This window comes from Pelmatolapia mariae, linkage group LG6 (assembly GCF_036321145.2).
Source record: "Pelmatolapia mariae isolate MD_Pm_ZW linkage group LG6, Pm_UMD_F_2, whole genome shotgun sequence".
NCBI lineage: Eukaryota > Metazoa > Chordata > Actinopteri > Cichliformes > Cichlidae > Pelmatolapia > Pelmatolapia mariae.
Genome location: NC_086232.1, coordinates 25,766,808 through 25,779,213, shown reverse-complemented (window position 1 = coordinate 25,779,213; position 12,406 = coordinate 25,766,808). Strand labels below are relative to the sequence as shown.

The following is a 12,406-nucleotide window of genomic DNA, read 5'->3' as shown; positions in this document are numbered from 1 at the left end:
AGGCAGATGTTGTCCAAGATAAGGACAACATCATGAGGACCTCCCACCCAGGCCATGATGTGCTGGGCAGTCACAAGAGCACGTTCAGTGAGAGACTGAGATTACCCAAATGCACCACTGCATGACAAATCATTCCTCCCTGTACAACCTGCACAGTACACACTGCAATAGTTACAACCTTTTACATATCCTCTACAGTGAAAATAACAAGGTTTTACACTTTACAGTTTAGAGTAAAATGTCAATCATCTATATTTTATCTGTGTAATATTCTGGATATTTATTATTGAGCTCTTTGTATATATTAGAGCTATTTCTTATATTTTGTAACTTTGTAATATATTGCATTATTTAATTTAGTTCAGTCTGTTACTGTTCTTGTTGTCTTCCTTAGGGGTTAATACAGTATCCTGATTCTTAAATGCATTTGCTCTCCTTTTTCCACATCCACCACTGATCTCCCACATGTGAACTCATCTTTTGTAATGATGCACTGCCAATCTACTAAAATCTATATTATTCTATTAATGATCCTGCATTGAGATGTAACTGAGGAAGAGCTACTCTTCTGTTTTTCCTGACACTTTACACATTGTGCCTGAGAATCATAATTTAAATGTGGTGATGTATCCCATATATCTAAATCCAGCTGCCTTACTCGCTATTACAACACAAGCCGGTTAAGCAATCTTTGACCCTCCTTCTAGACTACGTTATTGTAGATATTCCCTCTAGGCCTCTTTTACTTGTAACAGGCTCTGTGGAAGCATCTGCATTCACTGTGTTTCTCCACTCTTCCCATTTAAGGTCTGTGCTTTAATCTTCCACTTTCCCATATATTTCCAGTGCTGTAGTTCATATAACACATATCTATCCCGTGGCCGTGTTTCTAGCTCCTCAGCACAGAAAGGTGCAGCCTGCTTCGTTGCTCAATAAGCGTGGGAATCGAGTTTCAGCGCGCGCGCCCTGTGGGAAAAAAAAACAGCGAGTTGTGAAGGCGCTAGATCTCGCGATAAAACTACCCTTCCTTCATGCGTGTCTATTGTGAGAGTTTTTCCGTTCTCGCGCGACGTTGCAACTTTCCCACGCCTGTTGTTGTGGCGTCTGCCCTCTGCCCGTCGCCCCTCCCTCGCCCTCTTCTCACCCCCTTTTGCCCCGTCACGCTCCCCTCCCTTCCTTCCCTCCCTCTTTCTTTCCCTTCTTTTCCTTCCAGTCTGCTTCTTCTTCTGTTGTGCCGTTGGCTTTGGTGAGGGAACTGGGGGGAGGGATCTCGCGATTGTTGGGACTTTTTTTTTTTTTTTTTTTTTTCCGGGGGGGAGAGTTATTCGGAAGATGGCGCCCGTTGTAACGGGGTAAGTGCAGAAATTTAAAGCTGTATGTTTTCAAAAACCTGACTGTTTTTATGAGGGGAAAATATTGGCAGTTGGTAATACTTTTTTGGTGGGGGAGGGATGTTTTTCGGTGTTGTTAGTAGGCATATCACACATAATAGTACTACCTTGTGGCTCGGTGCGGGCTCAGTTGTGCAAAACTATTCTTCGAAGTATCGCCTACTTTCTATACAGTTTATTGAACTGCCCTATCCAAGAAAGTTTCAAACCATTTCATTAACTTTTTTTTGCCAGTTTAAGTTTTTTTTTATTTTGGCTTAATATTTTTTAAGTTGACTACATCAGCATAACACCCTCAGAGAAAACTGCAACTTTGTCAGATACTGAAGAAAGAAATAAAATTTGGCTTAGCTAATTAAAACAAACGAATCCCATATTGTTCAAAGGCTGTCTTTCTTTAGCATTTTGCCTTATTTTCTTCTAATCCAAAAAATGTTTAAAGAAAATCACATCGCCTCTGTTAAATCGGTTTTCTTACATACTGTCTCTCAAGCTTATTTTATGTTTCTGCTGCACTAACCCCAGCACTAAAACCACGTGTAAAAGACTTTTGCCCTGATGTTTTTGTTTTGCAGGAAGTTTGGTGAGCGACCTCAGCCACAGCGATTAACAAGGTGGAGTGTGAGAAACACAGCCAGCTGTTCCCGTGCAATCTTAGACTTTATTAAAAAGTGCTCTAAAAGGTTTAATGCGTTTCTCCACATTGCAGGGAAGCCATGAGGAACTACTTGAAGGACAAAGATGATCAAACGGTGCTCATTCTACACGCAAAAGTCGCACAAAAGTCATATGGCAATGAAAAAAGGTTTGTGTGGCACTGCTAAGTTTCATTGTGTTTAAAGAAAAATGTCTCACTTTACTTCTTCTTGTGCCACTTAGGTTTTTCTGTCCTCCACCGTGTGTGTATCTGATGGGCACCGGATGGCAAAAGAAGTTGGAAAAAATGGAGAAGGAGGGCTGTACTGAGCAGGAGGCCCAGCCATGTGCCTTCATTGGAATTGGCAACAGTGAGCAGGAGATGCAGCAGCTCAATCTGGAGGGCAAGGTGGGTAGTTATAATGGCACTACAGATGCAGTGATTTAGAGGCCAAACATCAGTGTCAGATAGTTGCTTTGTTGACTGCTATCAGGAGTTTGCTTTTTCTGAGATAAGATGACTTCCATCGATGGCAGTGCCTGATGTTTGTCTGCTGTCTTATTAATTTTCCTGTGTGGGATCCAGTTCCAATTTGTATGATTAAATTTGTGTTCAGTTTGTGATAAGAGGCTGACAGATGTTAAATTGGTTCTTTTAAGTGAAGATTTATTGTCTCCCTGACAACACTCTTCATGTTGGATGTTTAAGCTAGAGAAGAAAGAGATGTTATCTCTTTAGATCAGCTTTTGATTATTTTCTCAACCGATGAATAAGCAGGTTGCTTGCTTTTTCTCAGTGCTCCATAAGTGCTATGCTAAGCAAAGTAACAGAAGTAACCACAGGGGTCAGATATACAGATGCTTTGCTGTGCAATTTCCCCTGTTTACTGCTGCAGAAACCATGAAAACCAGAAACCAACCTTATTAACCATGTTAACGCTGTAGCTGATATTACTGCACATCGGCATGTTTTCGCTTTGGACAGATGCTGCTAATGAGCCTGTCCTCCAGTAGGAGATATGAGAGAAGCAAAAAGCAAAGCAAAAAGTCCCCTAACCTTTGTCTTCTGCCCGGGTAGCACTTCTGCACAGCTAAGACGCTGTATATCAGTGACTCAGATAAAAGGAAGCACTTCATGCTATCTGTAAAGATGTTGTATGGAAACAGCGCCAACATTGGAGTCTTCTTCAGCAAGAGGATCAAGGTCATCTCCAAGCCCTCCAAGAAGAAACAGTCCTTGAAAAATGCTGATTGTGAGTTGCTGGACACACATAAATCAAAGAGTGCTGAATGGTTTCACAACAGCTTGATGCTTAAGTTGGATTTGAAAATGATTTTCTTTTTCTGGTTTCACTTTCTTTTTTTATTCCCCTCCAGTATGTATAGCATCTGGGACAAAGGTGGCCTTGTTTAACCGCCTGCGTTCCCAGACGGTCAGTACCAGGTATCTCCATGTGGAGGGGGGAAACTTTCATGCCAGCTCTCAACAGTGGGGTGCCTTCTACATTCACCTCTGTGAGCTACACTTTTTTCTTTTGTATCATGTAAGATTTTAAATAAGAGACATTTAATCTTTTTTTTTTAATTGTTATTTTCTTTTATTTAGTGGACGATGATGAGTCTGAAGGGGAGGAGTTTGCTGTAAGAGATGGCTATATTCACTATGGCCAGACAGTCAAATTGGTTTGTTCTGTGACTGGCATGGCCCTGCCAAGACTGGTATGTGGCACTTTTTATTTCTGTTGTCTGTTTGTGAGAAAATGAGCTGCTTGTGGTGGCGTCCAGGTGTCACTGTATCATGCAAATGAGTGATTTCTATAAAAGAAAACACACAAAAAAGGGTATTCCCTGTAGCCTTGCTATAAATTACAAAATTAAATATAGAATCCAAAACTGTAAACAAATTTAATTTTGCTGGACAGCTGGCCAAAATCACATCGGAGTCTGTTGACTCACCTGTAGCGCAAGCCTCAAGTGGCCAGTCAAGGAACTGCATTTCTATATTGGCAGAATAACGGTGGGGATTTGAGATTGATTGGCTTGGGGGGGAAAGAGAGCAAGGAGACCAGAGATAAAATGAAGAATGATGCAAGTTTGACAGCGTGGGAAAGCAGAAATGACAAAGAGATTAATAATAGCAGTAAAAGCCCACACAGTCTAAATCAAGGTTTCCTAACATAGTCTGACATTCATGTGTGTGGATGATTTGAAGTATGCAATGTTTCCAAATGTCTTTGTGATCCTTTATACACGTGACCAGTATTTATTTCTGCGTACTTACGATAAATGTGTTATGATCCCCAGATCATTCGAAAAGTGGACAAGCAAGCAGCTTTACTGGATGCTGATGACCCGGTGTCCCAGCTTCACAAGTGTGCCTTTTACCTGAAAGATACAGACAGGATGTATCTCTGTCTATCCCAGGAGAGGATCATCCAGTTCCAGGTGTGCAAAGTCTGACACACACAGATATGTATATATTTAATTATTTCAACTTTGTTTTTGTGAAATCAAGTTATATTAGATTTTTTGTGATGAGCAGGTATCAAAACAGTAATAAATTGCTGCTGTTGCTAAGGAGAGGAAACCTGCCAGTAGTGCCATTTGGAGTATTTTCTTGTTGAAGGGTGACTATGGAAGACTCAAAATCCAGACTGATCCAGAATTTCTATTTAAACAGGTTTGAAGTATGTCTAAAGCAGAAATAAACATAGTTTTTGAGTTTGTATCACTAAAGAAAAATGCATTAACCACATGAATTATTCAGCTGGTAAATGCAGCTAGTAAATTTGAATTATTAAAAAAAAGAGAAGTGCACAAAATTAGGTCTTGATATTAAAATTAGGATTGGAAATCAAGAGGAAATCATCAGCATTCTGTGCTCTGAAATGTTTAAGGCATATCTGTAGTGCTGACTTGCAGCTCTCATGTTAGTTCCACTGGAGTGCGCAATGCTACTAACATTAACATAAAATCCCAATTTATGCTTAATAATTCCTAGTTATAGTTTTATTGATGTTCTTAAGGAACAGTTACTATGGGCTGAATTGCCAACTGCAGTCTGTATTCTGTGACCAGTAGTGCTGATGTCGGTGGGTCAGGATTAGAGCTGGGCGATATATCGAGTTTTTTAAAAATATCGATATATTTACATACGAGATATAAGATGTGACAATATCGTTTATATCGATATAGTCTATGTTACGTTATAATTATACTTGTGGAGCCGCAAGTTTGCCTCTCTTTCGTCCATTTTTGTCTCTACGCTGCGTTACTGGGCCTCGCCTCTCTCCTTCACTGAACACAACTCCCCCTATCCCCCTACCCCATAGCTTCACCTGCAGGCAACGACAAGATGAACACGGCAAATCTCCGTTAACGAGTTACCGCGGATCGCCCCGTGCGTGGGGCTGGACGGCGTCAATGTGTTAGCGAGCTAACCGCGCTAACGACATGCAGCCCTAAAATCCTTTCATTTTCTCAAAAATCGACAGTGCGCCTTATGTATGAATTCTGGTTGTGCTTACTGACCGCGAACCGTTTTTATGTGGTACACGGCGCTCAGCAATCTGTCAAAAAATGTTTTAGTACGAATTTGGTAAGCTACGGAGCCGCACCGCTTGATGGATTGTCGGAGCATTACGGTTACCGTAGTAGAGCCTCGCGGAGTGATACGTACTGTGCTTCAACGTAATATTACCGTATTGTGTGTGTATAAGAACCATAAATGGCACCTGTTAAGAGACACGGTTACAAAGAGGATTTCAAACTCAAGGCTGTCAGTCATGCAGTAGAACTTGGGAATAGAGCAGCTGTGAAATCTGTCTCTTTGTTATTATGCTCAGCGTCTTTTAGTTTACATTTTGACTGCACAATTGTAAGCTTTTTGTTATGCACAAAAACAACATTGTGTTCTTTTATTTATGGAGCATTATTATTTAGTAAATGCTGATAATTTATTTTTGAGTAATTTCTTCATGTACATCTACGCTGTATGTTAATAAAAGTGCCTGTGTGACATCTGGGACACAGCTTTGACTAAACTCTCTTTTTGTTCTTACCTTATGGCTTTAAAAAAAAAAAAATCGAGATATATATCGTATATCGCCATCCAGCTAAAAAATATTGAGATATGAATTTTGGGTCGTATCGCCCAGCTCTAGTCAGGATGATTCATTCCTCAGAGAAAGTTAGCCATGCGTCCTAGCCTATTTCAATAAATATAAAGTTTTCTGGTGTAAAATGATAACTGCAAAGGTTGGTGTTGGTGTTGATCATCAGGTCTTTGTCAGTGTGGATCTCCTTAAAATAAATCCCTTCTTTAGTTCTTCATTCTTAGGAAGTTTAAAAAAGGAGGCTGGACTATTTTGCAAATTCTGCAATCCAAGGAAGAGCTGCTGCATTAAAGATTTTGAAAGCTGAAGGTGTAGCAATTTCAGATACAGGAAGACTACTGATTATGTCGCGACATAAAGCAGAGTTGTAACATACTGTATGAAGGCATTAGGAAAAGCACAACCTATGACCGAATTTCTATAATGTAATGTTGAACTTACATGACCTTTTTGACCAGGACCGTAAATACCAAATGTTGTCAAACATTTTGACAAATGTTTTAATGACTGTGTGAATAATATTTAACTGCCACGTTTTCCTTCATATATTTTGTATACAGCAGGTAAAATAAGAACTGAACACGTCATCAGTTTTCAAAGTAAATCTATTTCTAAAAGTGCTGTTGACATGATATTTTCACCAGATGTTGGTAACAACCCATCCAGTCTGACACATGCGGAGAAATCAAACCATAGATGACCTGCTGTGTGTTATATGTGGCTGTTCCTACTTTTTTTTTAATGTATCTATATACTAGTCAAAGAATCAGTATATAGTTCAGTTAAAAATATAGGTAGTTATTACTGAAGGTTTTTTTTCTTTACAGGTAAGAGTTTGACATTTTTATTTTCTTATCCAGACAAATTGTAATTTAAAAATAAAAACTATGTATGATTTTATTTGGCATGGGGCTACCTAAGAGTTTGTTATTAGAAACAATTTGGTTTTGGGTTTTTTTTTAGTTTTTTTTGCAAAGACAGATTTGGTCATATAAATATAAACAGTGTTGGTGTGTTTGAAACAAACAAAACCATCTGTTTGTCACAGATAAATATTAACCCTTTAAGACCTACCATAGAACCAAGTCTGCCAGAGCTTATATTATATTTTTACATGCTGTAGTGCCAATTTTGGGAGCATTTCAAGTTGCTATACATCAATACAACCATTATAGCCCAAATTTTAATAATATGTATGCATTAAGTGCATAGTAATTACATAAGTTGCAAAAAAGTGCAATAAACTCAACTCAAAAACGATTTTCAAAATAGTTTTTGTTTTTTTAACATATATTTCTAGTTAGAGAAATTTAAGAGGCTTATCCCTCAAAACTGCAAATACAAAAAAGTTGCACAAAATAGTTTCCCACCACAGGAAATTTATTTTGAGTGTCTTCATAGTTTTATTTTTGAAATACACCAATTTTTATATACTGCAGGAAAAACGAAAATAAATATTATAATGCAGATTTGCAAAAAACAGCATATGCATCAAAATAAATTATTTCCAGCAGTGCAATTTGAGTTCTAAGCATCCCAGAAACTATTCAGAAAGTCATAAAGTCAAACATAACTTTTAAAAACACCAGTTTAGGCCGATGAGGCCCTGAAGGTAAAAAACTACATTTCCGCGAAAATGACGTCACTTCCGGTTTCGGGCAGGTAATGGCGGACATGTGATAGTTTGCGCTGATGATCTATTTCAACGTAGGAAGTGTTACGAACAGCTGATCGGATCGGCAAAGTGTGTATCTGGAATATTATGTTTTTGTTGCTGCAAGTGGTTTTTATGCAATTTTTGCAAAGCTATATTTGGAAGAAAACCGTGACCTAGGACAATCTGATGGCATAAGATGTAAGTACAACTCCTCCGGTTTCATATGCAAAAAAAATTATTGCGCTAGCTTACGTGGTTGCAGTGCTACAGGGATTTAAAAATAGTTACGCAAAACGGAGCGTGCCCACTCCGACCGGCTTTAAAGGGTTAATAGAGCTGTTTTAGAGCAGTACTTACAGCAGTCATTTGTATGATTTGAGCACCAGTTTCTAGAGTTAAACAAAACAGTCTGAGCCTCTATCAGCTTGCTTGAGATTTTTTTTCTTGTTTTTTTGTGCCTGGTTGGACATAACTGTACGGAATTAAAATTAATTGTGTTTCTTTTCTTTTGTTTTGTTTTTCAGGCTACACCGTGCTCCAAAGAGACCAACAAGGAGATGATTAACGATGGTGCTTCATGGACTATCATTAGTACTGACAAGGCAGAGTACACCTTTTATGAGGGCATGGGCCCCGTGCCCACACCAGTAACACCTGTCCCTGTGGTTGAAAGCCTGCAGGTACACATACAGCCTTTTCCGGTGAAGATATGCTCTAGTTTTCTCTTTACCAGCAAACACGAGTGACACTCTGATTCCCAAGTATACATCTCTTTTGTTTTTATTCAACTATTAGGAATCTTCTAAGACTTGATTGATTTTATGTTTGTCTCTGTCAAGTTAAATGGTGGAGGAGATGTTGCTATGTTGGAGCTGACAGGACAGAACTTCACCCCTAACCTCAGAGTTTGGTTTGGAGATGTGGAGGCAGACACCATGTACAGGTAAATATGTCTGCGAGTGTTAACTATGTGCCTGTGTGTTTTCATTTCATTTTTTTTTTTAAGCCTTGTCCCATCCGCTTGCTTCCTTAGATGTGGGGAGAGCATCCTTTGCGTGGTGCCAGACATCTCTGCCTTTAGGGAGGGTTGGCGCTGGGTGAGACAGCCAGTTCAGGTCCCTGTCACGCTGGTTCGCAGTGATGGAATCATCTACGCCACTGCCTTGACCTTCACATATACCCCCGAACCAGGGCCAAGACCTCACTGCAGTGCTGCTGGGGCTATTCTGCGGTCACACAGCACCTCTTCATCATCACCCGCATCTTCATCCTCACCTTCATCTTTGATGGGTGGGCTCGGGGATGGCCACGGAGCCTACAGCAGTAGTGACTCGGGCATGTCGTCTGGAACTTCAGCTATGTCAGTGCTGTCATAGTAAAACGTGTTTTGTGATTGTGCTCTCAGTGACTGAGTGAGAAAATGTGAGCATGTTCTCCAAAGAGGCTCATGGACCTGTGAAGAATTGCAAAGAAGTGAAGAAGTTCTTTGTTAGAGGAACTGTGAAACTATGAGGAGGGAAAAAAAGACAACTTCAAAAGCAAGAGTTGTGATTTCTGACTGTACTGTATCACCCTCTTGTGGATTGTTGTGGACATATCATAAGCTCCACTCAGAGTAACGTGATATCCATGCTCTTCATCTAAAAGAAGGTGAACTATCTAACTCCCATAGCAACATCATTTGTAAAATAACCTTTTTGTTTTGTTTTTATATACTTGGCAGGTTTGGAAGCTACTTTAACTGCTTTCTTACTACCAGCATTATGTTTGCAGATGAACACAAACTTGTAATTGCAGTGAGCAAGGGAAAATTTGTAAGAATAACATAGTTTTATGGACCAAGGAATATTATTATATTATTTTATTCATATTGTATTTTATAAGTTTTTTCTGAGGTACATTTTTTGTATGATACACTGCATAGTAAGACCAGTTTGTTACCAAGATAGTTTTTCATATTGTTGCCTCCCATTCCTGTTTTCTCTCAGTTGAGTCAAGATGGAAATGGCTTTTCATGTGTGTAATAGTCAGACAACAGCTTCTCACCTTTTTCTTTTTTTTTTTTTTTTAAAGCTTACTCGCTGTCGTTAACAGTTCAGTGTGTTGCAATGAAAAAGAGTCAGTCAGTCTTTGGAAGCACTTTAGAAAATGAAGATATCTCTATGTCTGCTTGCCGTTATTGGCTTGGCTGTTTTATGTTTTCCAGGCCACTGAACAGTTTTGGTTTCTCTTTTATATCAAAGATGAAATTTTTAATGAATGTAGTGTGTGTGTGTGTGTGTGTGTCTGTGTGTCTGTGTGTGTGTGTGTGTGTGTGTGTGTGTGTGAGAGAGGGAGAGATCAGCCTGTAATACACTGTCAGAGTGTTCTCTCTTTAATGATTTTGCTCTTTTTGTACTCTCTGTACTGGGTCTCAAATCTAAACAAGCAGTTCCTCCTGTTACCATAGCAATGCATACAGCAGCAGTCGTTTTTTCTCCCACATATAAGTGAAGCCTTTTATAAAAAGTGTCTTATCTCTTGCATATTTTCAGAGAAAGTCAAGAAGCAAAGGAGGAATGTCAAAAATGTCTTGCCCTCTTGAAGAGCTGATCTTTAGTTTGAGCTGAGATTTAAAGGGTTTTAAAGTGAGCTCATGTACTGGGGGAAAGAAATACTATCTCTGTAGCTTCATCGTTGCCCAGTAAACCAATTTATCATTAGTGTCATACTGCTGCTGACTTTTTGTTGAATTTAGTTTTTTCAAACAATGCCTGAACAAAGGTTCAGCAGAGCTAATAGTCGTCTTTGGCTGCCCTTTGGGTCATTAAGTGATGAGGTACAGGATAAAAGTTTGAACAATCATAGCAAGGTGGTAACATCCTAGTCCTACAGGATCTGACTTGCTTAATTTTGTACAAGCTGACAAGATTTTGCATTATGCTGTTATGAGGTATAAGTTGTGAATGTGTTTTCATGGCAATAATAACTAGTTTAGTGCCAGTTATACCAAGAATAAGAGATAAGAGGAGGTATGGGTAGGAGAAGAATTCCCAGTGTGAATTATTTGTTTCAAGCCCTGCGTGAACAGTCTTGAGTCAAACCTTCCTGAGACTGTTCTATGTGGGCTTTCCTTGTTCTGTCTGTATATGCATGATTCTTTTTTTACTTGGTGCTCTGTTTCAAAGACATGTTAGCTTAAATTGAATCATTACTTATTTCAAAATAGCTGTTGATATGACAAAAGGTGCTTCTAGTAAAGGGCTAGACTGTAAAAACAAAGTGTAAATGTCCCTTCTGTGACCATCCTCTAAACATACAACCACTGGACTCATCCGGTATGTAAAATAGGTGAATCATCTCTTAATTTCTTTCTTTCTTTTTCTTTTCTTTTCTTTTTTTTTTTAACACTAATGATGAAATCAGAAGCTCCAACTTTAATTGCCCAATAAAACTGATGTCTTTGATCCTTGTCTTGGTCTGCAGGAGCAGGGGTATTTGAAATATTTGGAAATTTACCTACCTGATGAAATATTTAATTGTGAATTACTGCATCACCAAGTCACAATATCCTGACTCGGTTTTCCTCCGGTGTCCATTGATGTCTTAGTGAATTGATAATATCAGTGTCTGTGCATAATGTTGATGAATATGTATGCACTCTTTTCCTGTTTCTGTCTATCATGTAAACCAAACATGCTGTATACTCACATCCTGCTGGGGCCTGCTTAGACACTACCCACTGAAGCATGCTACCCGGGATAGAGGTCAAATCTGTCTGACTTATTTTTAAACTGGGAGCCGTATTGCTGGAATGAAACCTGACACTTTGTTGCTGTTAATGTTTGTGTGTTTGGTGTGTATGCCTGTGTATCCGTGTGGTCTGCTTTAGTCCAGCTCTCTTTATGCTTCTAGCAATACTTTTACTTTAACAAGAGTGTGCATCTGAGCGTTCCTGTAAGCATGTAATAAATGGCATAGCTACATATAGACATCATTAATGAACAGGTGTGCAAACATTGGCAAAGCCCTTTCACATAGCTTGAAGAATTCCAATCACAGATACGACTCCCTCACCCAGACAGTCAGGTGATGATATCAGGACAGCCAATCATTAGCTGATCTCAGGAAATACTTCCAATAGTGAGATCTATGGGATTTAATTGATCATCTATCCGAACATCAAGGGTTACACTCGACAGTGTATTATAGCGGTTGTCCCTACTTTAACGAAAAGGAAACTAACTCTGAAAATTAAAAGCTGCGTATCGGGGTTAGTCATATGGAAGTTTTGACCCCCGTTTGTATGGCTGGGAAATATGTTAGGAAAACTAATTAAGAGGCCCCCATGCTGCAAATGGAGTGAGGGGGTGGAGTTCTGAGGAGGAACATGACATCTCTGGGAAAGGGCTGCAGGGAGAGAGAGGCCAGGGAACCTTTTGTACGACTAGTTGGATTATAAAAATCAGAAAACAGATCAACCACCAGTTAAACTGCTGTGCCTTTAAGTTGTAACTGGATTGTTTTTTAAAAAAACTTTTGTCCATGGATCTCACGCAGAACCATTTTTCAGATGATTATATCACACTGAATATGGATTTATTATATCAGAATCAGATGTTTTGATG

The 12,406-nt window shown here is 39.2% G+C and overlaps 1 protein-coding gene across 1 annotated transcript; it reads left to right on the top strand.

Annotated features, from left to right (window-relative positions):
- Positions 1 to 1,326: 1,326 nt before the first annotated feature.
- rbpja (recombination signal binding protein for immunoglobulin kappa J region a) lies at positions 1,327 to 11,988 on the top strand. Its single transcript, XM_063476361.1, has 11 exons — positions 1,327 to 1,352; positions 1,967 to 2,005; positions 2,101 to 2,196; positions 2,271 to 2,436; positions 3,106 to 3,280; positions 3,405 to 3,542; positions 3,634 to 3,746; positions 4,332 to 4,472; positions 8,324 to 8,479; positions 8,639 to 8,742; positions 8,833 to 11,988. Exons 1-11 carry the CDS (start codon positions 1,333 to 1,335, stop codon positions 9,173 to 9,175), a joined length of 1,491 nt encoding a protein of 496 aa, XP_063332431.1. The 5' UTR covers positions 1,327 to 1,332; the 3' UTR covers positions 9,176 to 11,988.
- Positions 11,989 to 12,406: the final 418 nt, after the last annotated feature.